Genomic DNA, 13,718 nt, shown 5'->3' with positions numbered 1-13,718 from the left:
TGTTGGTCTCAGGTTTCAAAGCTTGTCACTCCTTCTATTCTTTTACCAAAGTCTGCTCTTTTAAGCCTCAATTTATCATCACATTCTGAATATAGCCCATGTTTTCTTAAGACTTGTTTACCTCTAAATTACCTGATTTGAATTCCTCAAACTAATAGTCTTGAAACTTATCACTCACAATCCATTGTAATAAGGTCCCTCACTCTCAAAAGTCCATTTAAGCCATTTTCAGTGAAAAAGAAATCAAAGCATTCCTTCAGGATCTCTAGGTTTACTGTTGTATCTTTTCTCCTCTTATTCTTATTAGTTACCTTTCTTGATTTTTCATAATTTCCTCCAGTTTTGCTGCTTTTTTCCGAATATTCATATTTGTTAACATCCTTAGCAAATATGAGGAATGTCAAGGATTCTTTTACATTGCCTGCTAGATTCATAGTTCAACTTTGCTTTTTTAAAATATTAACACTGCAGATTTGGGAGAAACTATATAAATCAGAAGTATACATAAGCCTTTCCCCTATGTCCTCAACAACCCAAAAAAAAAAAAAAAAAAAAGATAAAAGCACTAAAAATGTAGTGGAGCACAAAATTAGGGGGGAAATATTCTGGTATTGTACTCTCCATTTGCATATTCTGGGTTTATCTGAAGTTCATCATGCCTATTTCTGGACTTACTGTATATGAGTAAGACATGCATAATCAACCCTTAAACCAAATTTCTTTCCTGCTCCGTGGGCAGGTGTTCAGCAGGCAGCTGTTCAGCATGTGAACTAAAAATTAAAAAATATCCTTACCTTTTAGGTGAATCTGTGATAAGGCTTCGCTCTGCTGGAAACTGCTCTCATAGACATCATGCACAAGCCTTACAGGCTAAGAGATCAGTACCTAATAAAAAATTCAAAGTCACTGCACGTAATAGGTAATGAAGTGCTGGTTCTAGGCAGCAGCACAGGAACTTCAGGTGTTTGCTTAATATTCACTAAGCATATTCTGAAATAGTCCATGCACATTTTCAAAAATTTCTTTCACATAATGCCTCACTTTTTCCGATCCTATAAAAGACATTTGTTCAATAATATCCACTAAGTAGCTGGGCCTGGGGAAAAGGTATCATTTGCACAGAAGTATTAGAAAGACATTTAGTAGAAAATGACGTATCTTTGAATGCAGCATTCCAGAACACTATAAGGCAAAGTGAATTAATGTTTGCATTACTTATATTTCGTTTGCAAAAGAGAAGTTGAATTATTAATTTAAGCATATTTAAAGCCTAACTAGTGCAGACAAGCACATGGAGAGGTCAACATGCAATGATCATATACATACATTAAAAAATGTATGCATAGTGTAGTTAGTGAGCTTCTGAAATAGAAAAATAACACACAAATAAAAGATATCTTTGGTTTTACCAACTAATTTTTTTTTATATATTTCTATTCACTTAGTTTTCACAATGTTTTGCCACACAGCTGTTATACATACTGTAAATTTCTAATGGATTGGTAAGTACAGAAAAATAAAAATACAGCTGTAGAAAGAAATTATATCATAGGAAAACTACAGTATGGAAGAAATTGGGCTGTACTGAGGTTCCCATCTCTTAAAAACAATAAAATCTAAATGTATGGCTCAAAATTTTAAAGGTCTTTAAAATGGTCATTCACTTCTATAAAAATATACATTGGTTTGTTTACAGAAAGGTGTTTTTATATAAAATAGCTCCTTGAAAGAAATTATTTCAAAATATTAAAAAAAAAATCTAGGTGAGTAGGCTGAATGTGTCTGTCATTCTAACTCCAGGAGAGCAGTCTCTTCCTTGGCAAGAATCCCTCTAGCATCAGTAAATCTACTTTGCAGTCTGTGAGCAGTGTGGTTGGATGTAGCCTGAAAATATCTTTAGGACAATGTAGAGTGCACACCTCCTTTCTTCATAACCCATACTAAAATATATGTAGACTTTGGTGTAATTGTGTTCCCCTCACACAAAATTTGGAGATCCAAGAACTATTTGTTTCCTCCCAGAACATAATGAACTTTTTCGTTGCTGTCTTATGTTCTTGTTTAAGCAAGAAATTTTAAGGAAATACACAAATGTGCATGTGTGTCCTTGTGGATGTGTCTGAGTGAACCTCAATGGAGAGAAAACTTCATAGGAAAGGAAGAAAAAATTAGAACTGATTTGGCTTAACAATATTTGGGCAACAGAAGGACTGATCTTAAACTCTTGGATTGCTTTCCAATGTCCATTACTATTTCTCACTTTTTCTCAAGGGACAGTGAAATAATTGCCTATTTTCTTGAGAGGTAGAACCTTGAAAGACAGGTAATGACCATTCTGATGCAAGATCATAATACCACAAACTCTGAAATCTTAATATGTAAGTTAAGCAATAATTTCAGCGATGTGGATCTTGAAGAATGGTTATGTTCCCCCATCTTACAAGGACATCTTTCAGTGCTAAGATAAACCTGATGTTCATACAGGTAAGACTCGTACAGAAGAAATGCCATAAGAGAGAAAAACAGGAGAAAATGCAACATATCCATCAACAATCAAACATGGGCCAGGCACAAGAAATATACCCAAGCCAGTTCAAATACAGGTAGAGCACTATTGTAAGTCTATTTTTGCATGCCCGTTTAAATTCTGTAAGCCTCCATAAATGCAGTTATCATTACCATTGTTGCCTTATCATTCTCAGTGATTGCTCTCTTTCAGTCAAGTACAAAGGCAGGCTGAATATAAATGTTTTGTCATAAAACTGCTATTCAAACAATAAAAAGGGTTATAATAGTACTAAAAAAATCACCCCCAGGGCTGCAGCACAGACTGGTAGTATGCATATTCAGGCAGCACAAAGCAGTTCTAGTCACATACTTCTACCCACAGGAACCCTTCCACTGAATCTGTGCTTAATATCAGTGTATTCCCAGAAATGATCCAGATATTACCAGGTAGTCAAGATACAGGGAACATTTTGGAATGTCATTCAATTAGAGGAACACAATTTATTAATACTGTGATTCTGTGTTGAATTCAGAAAATAACAACAAATTTAGTTAAAGTCTTTAATTTTTAAGAAGAAAAATGCTTCAATTATGTTTTCTGCCTTTATCCAAAACTGTTTTTGTTGGTCCCAGATCTAGCCATGTAGTGCCACCCAGGGGCCAACTGCAACATGCTTCAAGACTGCCATCTTGCCAAATAGCCTCAAAAAAGCATTATGCAATACACCCCAGACCGTCTTCTGCACAGGCATGAGTAGTCTTTTTAAAATGTCTTAGATGTTATAATGTCTTTTTTTTTTCCCTTTCTTTTTGTAGCATAGAGACAAGAGAGGTAGGGTCAGGTCAGGCAAGGAAGGGTGAAAGAATACGTAACGAGCCAGGGACCACCAAAACAGACTAATTACTCCCATAGAGTGACCAGATGGATATCTGATCAAGAAGAAAAAAACAAAAAAGGGGGGAAAAAAGAAAAAAGAAAAAAACCCCACAGGTAGAATTTCAAGCAAAAGGTTTATCAGCACCAAAAGCCCACTGCCCTGGGTAAATGTGCTTCCTTGCAACAATAAAGACAAATAAAGTACTAAAAAAGGATAAAGCAGGAGATTACAGACCTAGCTGTGGTTTGATAAATGGCACTCTACTCCTCTCTGCTTATTGTGTACTTCATACCTCGCTCTTGAATATGGAAGAGAATTTTATTAAAGATTTAGCCACGGTGGTGGTGGTGACTGGCTCACAGTAATTTTCCTACAAAGTAGTTTAATCTATCACAGGGCAGACAGTGCACCTTCTTACCATGTATCATATCTGTCTATTGAGTAAGTGCTATCCAAATCCAATTTCTTTTCATTTTTGGAACCTGTGATGCATATTCAAGATACATTTTCTTTTTGTCTGTGGCCTAAATTAGGTGCTTTATAAAGAAAAAATAAAAAAGAGAGAAAAAAAGTGAAGTAATAAAAAAGACTGGACATTTTCTTTTTTTTTTCTGAGATTCACTACAGTGCTAATGATGCAAAACAGTGGGCACGTATGGTTGGCTGTCACTGCATTCACAACACGGTCAGTGCATAGCCCCACCTCCAAATCCTGCCCCCAGCTCTTGCAGGTGAAACTTATAAAATCCCTGCAATAAAGCCCTAACTTGCTATGATATTTCAGAGTTCATTTGCTATATTTAATTAAAATAATGATCAAATTTGTTGTGGGGTTTTTTTAATTGAGCAATCTGAGGCTGGAAAAGTTTTTGGTTTAGGCAATTAAAATGGAGTCTAAGCATTTAGAAATTAAGATTTTTTTTTCCCACAACCAAACTTCTAAGAGTTTCTTCATTTTAATTGTAAATTACTCTGTAGGATTCAACAAGAATCTAAGAAATTAAGTACTTCTGATAATTTCTTAGTTCTGACAAGTATTTCCTCGCAGTCTGTGGCTTTTGGTTTGGGGACTGGGGATTTTTCCATTTCCATACTTCTGTATGTCTGCTGAGCGTGTTTGTCAAAGTGAGAGAGAAATTAAAGAGATCTAATCCAAAACTGTTACATCTAAACACATTTATTTTGGAAACTACTGTTAGTATAGCATCTACTGGTTCTGCAGATCTGAGCATGAAGCACACCCAAGCATAAAATACACAGGTAGTTCAACACTTCAGGGGCAACTAAAGGTGACAGAGCTGGGCCTTTGCGATTTGTATCCTCTGTGTATTACAGTCTGATTAATTCCCTTTGTTAAACCACTAAATAAGGTCGGTGTATGTATTCCAAGGTGATAATCAGAACATTAAATCTAATAATATGTCTGAATTTATGCCTACTACAATATGGGTAATTATGAGATGTTAAAGTTACTGTGATAAGGGAAAATAAACTTATATATATGACTGGATTTTACCTAGAGTAGCTTCCAAAGGCAGTCTCAGAAATGTGAGTCTTATACCAGAACTAGCTTCAAATCTATTCCATCTTTGGTCACATGGAAAAATCTTTACAAGTTGTATCAACAAGAATCTTTCTTTCAACTTGATCTTCAACATCTCTGACATATGCAACAGGCTGAAACAGATATCTCTAACATGTTTTTTGCATGATACCATATTTTTCCCTTGGACTTTCTGCTTCTAATCTCTGTCTTCTTATCACCATCTTTTTCTTTCATAATTTGAGCAGCACTATCCTAGTGCCCATAAGCATAGTCCCATTCAGGTCTCACACTCCAACAAAAGCAGAGAGTACAAAGAATTGTGTCAATGTACTCAATAGTACTGATTTCCATTAGTCTCTACAAAAAGTGTGCATGACTAAAAATTTCAGTCCATATTTTACCTAGACAAGGCTACTGAAGAAGCAAGTTAGGTTAGCGTACTCTGAGTTTGTGGAGATCTTGCTACTTCCCAGCAATTGTTTCCAAAATCTCTCCTAATCAGGTCCCTACCTCTACAAGGACCAGACTTGAAGTTAGAGATTAATTTAAAGAATTGCCAAAATTTTAATTTATCATAGGATTTCTTCCCAGATTCCATTAAAGACTATATTTTTGTTTGTTGAACAAAACACATTTAGCATACACTTTGAATGAAAAAGCACAACCTCTCTTCTCTACTATTTCAGTTTTTCCTGTAGTGTTAATGTTACAAAATGTCATTACTGCTTTTGCTCAGACATAAATCACTCTATGTCCTGTGTCTTCAAGCTGACAGTTAGTCATCTTTGCATTTTCCACTACTGATTCTCTGAAGGGTGTTCTCTGAGGTAGCACTCAGTAGTGATGTCCTGCAAGAGCCCGAAAATACTGAAATTTAAAAACTTAAAATCTATGCAGTTCCATTCATGCAATTTTTTCTCAAAAAGCAGACTTTTCCTGGACTTTTTATCTTTATGAGTGTTAAAATTGTGGTGCTTCCTTTGGTCTGCAAATGCTGCTCTGTCTAACGCATTTTATACAGCACTGCAGACCCTCTACTGTATCCACAGCATCAAGGTACTGCCTGCCCTCTTCTGAGCATCTTCCTGGTCTCACTTAGGAAACTAAAATTTAAAGATTTCAAATCTGGATTAGTTAGCAACTTTCCAAAGTCTTCTGTCCAAGGTCCCAGACCTATTAGGATCCCAGAGAAAGCACCCAATTAACTCCCCACACATGCAATATTTAAGCTTGCCTTTAAATAACTCCCAAACACTTTTAGACTCCCATCTTTCCTTAGAAAATGCTTAGAAAAAGGATGTGGTTTCTATTTATATGGAATTGAATATTCTTTGAATTTCTCTAATATAGCTAGTTTTCTTAGCAGATTTAAGTGAGAACAACTGAAAACATCGTGACTGTCATCCTATCAAAAGAAGTAACACCACCACTTAACATCTTTATTCTAAGATATCTATTTTTTGCAGTTGCTTACTGAAAGTGCTGTTTTAGCCTTATTCTGATGTCCTACATATCTTCAGAGAATTTGTAATGAGTGGAGTTTTAACAAATCTCCCTTTCCATCAAGGATATTTTCTTTGTGTGGTATTTTCTCTCATTTTACTTGTGGAATTACATTTTCTTGAGGATCTATGAGTTCACCAGAGGCCTGTGTTTTTGTTATCCTGGGTTCAGTCACTCTCAACTACACACTACTAGGTACTACACACTAATGAAGTACACTGTGTAGTAGGGCCTTCACAGCTACAGTTTCACACAGACAAGGCCAAAAGTGTGGGCAATAGCATAGGCAAGACAACCAAACAAAGACATTACACAATCACTGTCAGTAAGGATGCTGTCCAGATTGGCATTTATACAAGAAATTGTGAGTAATTCTAGACTTAAATCTCTGCTTATGTGAAATGTCACAGCAATAAGGAAGGATGCTCAGCTTCTCTGCTGGAAGGAGAAACCTAACTCAAGTATGCCACCAGCCTGGGGAAGAGGACACTGGAAGAAGATACTTTAAACACAGAAAGCAACAAAATAAAATAAGAACTAAATAAATTAGATCCTGAATTTCACATTACATTGGCCCATGTATTTACAAAAATGAAAAAAAGAAACCAAGGAGATAATAAGCCCTGGACTAGCTCAGAAACTACAGAAGTTTTGAAACTACGAAGCTACAGAAGTTTTGAAAATCTGTCACTTTGGATATAAGAAAAGTGTGATTGAACGTGAAAGATCTATCAGCCTAGATATATGAAGAAATAACTTGCTGTAGGAACACAATTACAGGAAGTCAGAAACAAGTCAGAAACACTGATCGAAAGTATGAAGGGAAAAAAATGGCAAGATACCTCTTAGAATTAGATATGCTTTTATTCACCATCACATTCAGAATGTTACATTCATAGAAACTTGGGACAATGTCTGACCAGAAAGGAGAAAAAAAAACAGTTAAGCAGAAAAATCAGAAATCAATAATACATGAAAGAAAATCTTACAGTACTTTAGATTAACTTGTAAACTGAAGGATCAGAAAAACTGATTTGGCTACACTGGCATAGCATGAACCCCTATATTGAGTCAGAAACACATTTAAAGTGCACTTGCTTTGTTGTCAAATGCCTTCTTTGATGAATTATATTAGAATCACTGCCATTCCTGAGACAAATTAAAACTATACTTTTCATTTCATAGAGGGGTTGGGCTTTTCCTGAGACATCTGTGTAACCTTAGAATTTTAAATTGCAGCTATTGCATACCCACACACTTCTGGTTTATTACACCTTCATTGGTTTGAGAAAAACCTCTGCTTCAGCCAAGCTGTGGACTAATCCCTAAGGCCAGATCATTCCTTGACAAAAGCAGGAAGTACTGTCCTAGAATATTACTTCAGGCTCACCTCCATATTTTAGCAGACAGATCATATATATCTAAGAATATGGTTCTGCATGCCTTGAGATGACAAAAAGCACCTCAAGCGTTTCCCTGTTCACTTAGTTTACCACTTAAAGATTTTGAAAACTTCTTTTGGGAGTTTTTCATTATAGAGTATTTAGAACATCTCTTTCCTCTCTGTAACAAACCACTGTATGGATTTTGGTCTTGATTTAATTAGATCAGTACATACACCTCTCATTTCAATAAATGGGTCTAAAGCATAAGTTGCATTACTTCGTACTTGACAGATGGCAATATGAATTAGAGCAATAAGAAACTATATTCCAATAAGAAAGTAAGATTCATGTGAAGGAATTGAAGGAAACTCAATATCACATATCAGCAATCAAAAATTATATAAATTTGTTATTTTAATACAATCTAAAATTAACTAATTAAAGATTAGTTCAAAATTCAGATGAAAATTTGAAAGATCCAAGTGTACTGAAATATGTACATAAGGATGTCATTTCAATATAGAGCCAGGTTTTTGTCATGGCATACATCTGTAATACAATCATTACTGATGGATTACAAACTCAAACAAGATAAAACTCTGACTATTTCATAGAGTATTTACAGGCAATAGGCAAAACTCTGTAGTTCTCTCAAATTAAAGCAGCTTGCTTGAAATCTAGGTAGCAGTATAGACATGGACACTAACTGAGTAACCAAGGAGAATTTTTCTTATAGGAAAAAAATATCTTTTTATGGACTTGGAATGATAGGAATACATGCGAATAGCTGTTAAATTTGTACTGGTTTTCCTACCTAAGGCAAAAATATTCTCTGTCAAAGATCTAACTTTGCTGAAAGGATCAATGGATCTGGCAAATTTATCAGGATAACTGACTTCACACCCTCCTTTCCCTCCTCAGCTACCACTGTCAAGATTTATATCCTTTCAAGTCCATAGCAAGCACTTACTTCTTTAGCCCCCTCTGCAGTATTTGGTTCATGGCCTGGACCAGCAACACCAAGTAAGACAAGCAAGACATTCAGTGTGTGACAGGTGAGCTGACAGTGCTGCCTTGCGGTGGGGAGGGTCCACAGTGCTCTCCAACCTGGATACCTCAAACTTCCAGTGAATGTTTGGAGTGTTTAGTAACCAAAGGCTCAACATAATTAAAGAAACAAAAACTGTCATTAAACAACATACACAGCCTTCACACTGAGATTATGCTCAAATATTATATATATTTGGTCCCTTTATGTTTGACACACATGTTGGACTCTTCACCATTTGGGTAAGAACTTGGAAGAAGTTTTAAAACACAAATATGTTGATGTTTCTTACTCTTACAAGATTTTTCTGAGAATCTTTTACAGCTTTTTTTCCCCTACAAAGAGAAAATCACTCATTTATGCAACAAGTAGGTTCAGCTGTTATTGTTATATATGGTATATATCAAGCAAACAAAAACATGCAAAAAATTTATTCTTCTTGAAGAAAACTAATAAAATCTAGGAGATAGTCATAGATGCAGGAAGTTTCCTTCATCCTCGTTGAGTTCATTAAGAAAGTGAATAAGGAAATTACCTCTTCTACCTATGTATGCAATATCAGCTTCATCTAGAAAGAGCATGGTTTCATTAGTATCTGTCACAACACCAGCATTATATAAGAAATTGCTTGAAGCCAATATCCCAGGTACAGCAGTCCTAAACCCTGGGAAAGGCCAGATATAAGCTATGCAACACAGAGTATCTTTGCATCTTATGAATGATGGTTTACTGCTGGAAAATTTTACTCTTCTTTCTTGGTCTCATCTATCTGGGACTTTTTCATATAACCCATGGCTAACAATGTATTTTTCTAAGCTAAATTACTGAAGACATAATGATATTCAGAAAGAAAAAAAAAATTAAAAATCACTGAATTATATTATTGCTCAATATAAATATTTGCCCAGAAGTGTTTCTCTAATCAATATTTAAAGTGAGTCAAAGGAAGTTTAATAGCTAAATCTTGCTCTCATTATATGTCATCATCCTTTATCTGATATCTTCTGAAGCTATAGACCCCTCAGAGGTTGGGAGAAAGCAAACAATTAATTTCACAAAATTTTCATAAGAAAAAAACTGCTTATTTGAAAAATATGACAAAACTGGATTAACATTTTCATGCATTCAGGAGGGCACTAACATAATGCAATAAGTTCTTTAATAATGAAATATGCTTTGATCCTATTATATGTTTCAGAAACAATTATATCCTGTCAAAGCACAAAAGAAAATGAAAATACAATTGGTTTGCAAACAAAAATCATTGTAAATCATGAGTAATATATGGATATCTATTAGCACAAAGACTGTACTTAGGAACTGTATGTGTATTTGTGTGCCCATGTGCTCATGCACATATTGTTGTGGTGCCTACTAGGCACGACTCCTTGATCTGGTGTCTGCTGTTTCTGCCCATATGCCATTGTGACAGCCCTGTGCTGAAATCCAAATTAAATCTGTATTTGCACTACAATTTTCAGTGTACCAATGAATAAAACATTGCTGTTTTCTTTCTGTTATGAAGATATCTTCTATTTTGTGAAGTGTTACTCAACCCTCCCATACAAATGTGATATCAAACCTTTTTGCAGCATAAGTCACTGATGAGAACCAGCATCAAAGAATGAGATGACAGACACTTAAAGTACTAAATAATTTGCTAATGGGATGTTTGTCACTTACATTGTCAGTTCTGACCTGAGAAACCAAAGCAGTAGGTACGGCCTCAGACACTGATCCAAAGAAAGGTGTCTGCCCAAAACATCATATTTTGAAAGCATAAGACCAATAGCAATTCCAGTACTGAGGGACAGAGGGGAACGCTATGGCAAAAAATACTATCAGTGGAATTGTCAGTAGTCTCTAAATACCAGCTGGATTTATTAATTACAAATTATATTGTGAATGTACTATTTTTAGGCTCAAAAAATGAAAGTTGCCTAGGGAAATGAATACCGAATTTCTGCAGGAGCTCTGTATCCAAATCAAGTTTTCTAGGTAATTTTGCATACATCAGTTGAATTTCTAGGTAAAACAAAAATATTTTTGAATATTAGTTTGATTCACATCACTCATTAGTAGATTAAGTGATTTTAATGTGTTTTTTAAATTCAGTGCAAAAAATGTGTCTGTATTACCTCTTCAAACTCTAAATACCATTTAAAAAATGTTTAGCACTAGAAAGTTCTAGGTAATGCTAAATTTTCTATATAAATCTTGATCTGCTGTGGCAAAATATCAAAGATGCTACAGAACCTCTCATATCAGCAAAAATCAAATGAGCTTTTTTAGTCTCAATGGCCTTTTGTTGTGAAGCTGGGAAAAATACACTGCCCCACAGGTACTGTTTCTCCACTTTTTCCCCTGCTATCATACTGGTGCTTTGGATGACTACAAGAGTCGTGACAAGCTTAGCAAAAGAGATGGGACAACCAAGAGTCAGGAAAACAAAATAATTAGAAAAATATTATGTAAACTAAAACTAAATGCAATGAAAGCCATTATGCACCACCAATAAAAATAATGTAATTAATATGTTCTTAGCATTGATTAATTATAGCAAGTGTGAAAAACATTTTAAGAAAAATTTTCAAGTATCTTAAAATAAATAATCTTAGAGAAGTAAGGTGGTGTGGAAGTGATGCTACTAGACTGAAAACGTGGAAGGACAGCTGCTGACTGCTATTCATATTTTCACTGTGTTAAAACAAATCTAATCTTGTGTTTCCTAGTGAATGTAGCAGGCTTTACCTATGTTTTAGCAAAATAATCCATTAATTCACTCTTACCTATAACATGCTTTTAGATGTTCCCATTAAATATGCTTCAAAAACCTGGATTCAATACCCTGCTAGACTGCAGTGTCCAACATTGTATTACAGCCATCTACTTTATGGTCAACTTTGACCTCACTGTTTCATTTTCCATTGCCTCAATTCTTCCCTGGCAATGGAAGAAATACTTGCTTTCTCTCTACTTCTTATATGGGTTGCAAAGATACAGATATAATGGCATCATTCAGCCAGAGCTTTAGCTTTGTTGAAGTGGATCCCTGTTCTGTTTTGGACTCCAGATAAAAGTGAGAAAAATCAATACTGAGCTTAAGTACCACTGAAGAAGCATTCCCAACCTCTTCAAGCTACCACCACCTAAAACTAATTAAATCTGCATATCACAAATCTTACTTATGTTAAACTTTTATTCAACTTTGCTTTTGCTAATATTTTCCAGCTTGACCACAGTTTTCAAACACGAAAATAATTTTAGCTGTCTAAATTTAAAATACAAGGCACAAGGAATAAGAAAAAAATATTTTTGCAATGTAAGGAAGAATTACATGCTATACAGCCATAAAAAATGTACTAATAATGCCATGAACAAAGGTGGAAGAAGAAAGGTAAACTTAAATTTTTAGTACTGTTGTTAAATTTGGTTTCCAGAATCTAAGTTAGCACCAACTGACCCCAGTAGTGAAAGAGGTGTGTGGGACAAGCCAGAAAGAAACTGCAAGTAGCAGGAAGGCAAAAAGGTGTCTGGCCTCAAACTATTAATTAGCAACTAGCAGAGCTGTACCACATATTCAGTGCTCCAGCATTCCTCCTCCAGAGGTTGCTGCTAGTCTGCCTCATTATCATCTGGATGGAAAACAACACTCTTTCCTGGGATTTCGCTGCAACAGTCTTATTGATTAAGTTCCCACAGTGTTAAATCATTCTGTAGCTTTCACTCCATTCTCCCCACCTTCCCACCCCTGAATAATAACAGCTTTGGTGGATTTATGGGGGTGGTGCAGTAGATGAGGAGCATTTGATAAACACGATAGCATAATACAGTTTCTATTTTTGCAATGCCCTTAGCTTCAGAACATTTCACATGCCAAGAAAGTATTTAAAAAAACAAAAATAAACTAATCTGACATTGTTCTTGCTTGTATACTGCTTCTGCTACAACTTAGGAATCTCTGACAAACATCCAAATGTGACCTTTCCTGGATGTACTGAATTTGAAATAAAGGGAAAAAAGAATTAGTAAGGCGATGATTGCTCCCTTTTCATCATATTTCAGGTTGGAGCAAACCAACAATTCCTAAATATACTTCATGTTATTTTTTTCAGTGGCATACATCTGAGACATGCAAATCTATGTAACATATTTTTTAAAAAGTAATAATAAAAATTTAATTTCTACTAGAAATAAGACTGAATTATCTTTCATTGTGAAAGAACCTATCCAGAATCATGGATCATTACATCAGTGAACAATAAAGGCTTAAGTTTAAGATTACTCTAGGCTCAGCTCTGATTCTGGACCTGAAAATAACTGGAAAATTTTTTGGAATGGGTCAGACACTAAGGACAGACTATGGGGTTGTTTCCTTACACGATGCAGAGTAGATACAACTTTTCCAAATGGGCCCTGAGTTATCCTCAGGGGGAAAGTGGGCTGACAAGCAGGTCTCAAGAGATGTTCTGAAATTGTAAAATTTACTACTACTACTACTACTACTATTATTAATATTATTAATGATGGTGACAATGATGAAAATTATGATTATGATGATTGTTATTATTATTATTTTATTTTTATTTTTATTCTTATTCTGAAAAAAAAATTCTGAAAAAATACTGAAACCATCACTTATGAAAATATCAAGATAAATGAATGTTAAAAATGAGGAAAGAAGAAAATATTGCTGGAACAGCTTTTTGGCAATATGACCAAGTGATGAATTTTAGTTGGTAGGGATTTTTGGGTGAAGACATAAGATTTCACATTCAGAAAAAAAAATCAAAATCAAACAAACAAAAAACCCAAAACAAACATACAAAAAACCCTAAAACAAAACAAAA

General features: G+C 34.9%; 1 protein-coding gene across 36 annotated transcripts in view; it reads right to left on the bottom strand.

Annotated features, from left to right (window-relative positions):
* Window positions 1-13,718, bottom strand: part of LOC135296419 (uncharacterized) — a 384,334-nt gene that overhangs the window by 315,337 nt on the left and 55,279 nt on the right. For 21 of the 36 annotated variants that reach the window (XR_010358507.1, XR_010358506.1, XR_010358502.1 and 18 more), the window contains one exon: window positions 795-885. The exons of 5 other annotated variants lie outside the window; for them this stretch is intronic. Coding sequence is in view for 9 of the 31 variants with exons in the window: in XM_064412752.1 (XP_064268822.1) it covers window positions 795-870 (76 nt within the window). In the remaining 22 variants the exon portion in view is untranslated. The remainder of the gene's footprint in view (window positions 1-794; window positions 886-13,718) is intronic. 10 more of the 36 variants (XR_010358508.1, XM_064412752.1, XM_064412751.1 and 7 more) reach the window with 1 other exon arrangement.

This window comes from Passer domesticus, chromosome 3 (genome assembly GCF_036417665.1).
Source record: "Passer domesticus isolate bPasDom1 chromosome 3, bPasDom1.hap1, whole genome shotgun sequence".
NCBI lineage: Eukaryota > Metazoa > Chordata > Aves > Passeriformes > Passeridae > Passer > Passer domesticus.
Note: the sequence above shows the minus strand (reverse complement) of the source record. Positions and strands in the feature narration are given on the sequence as shown.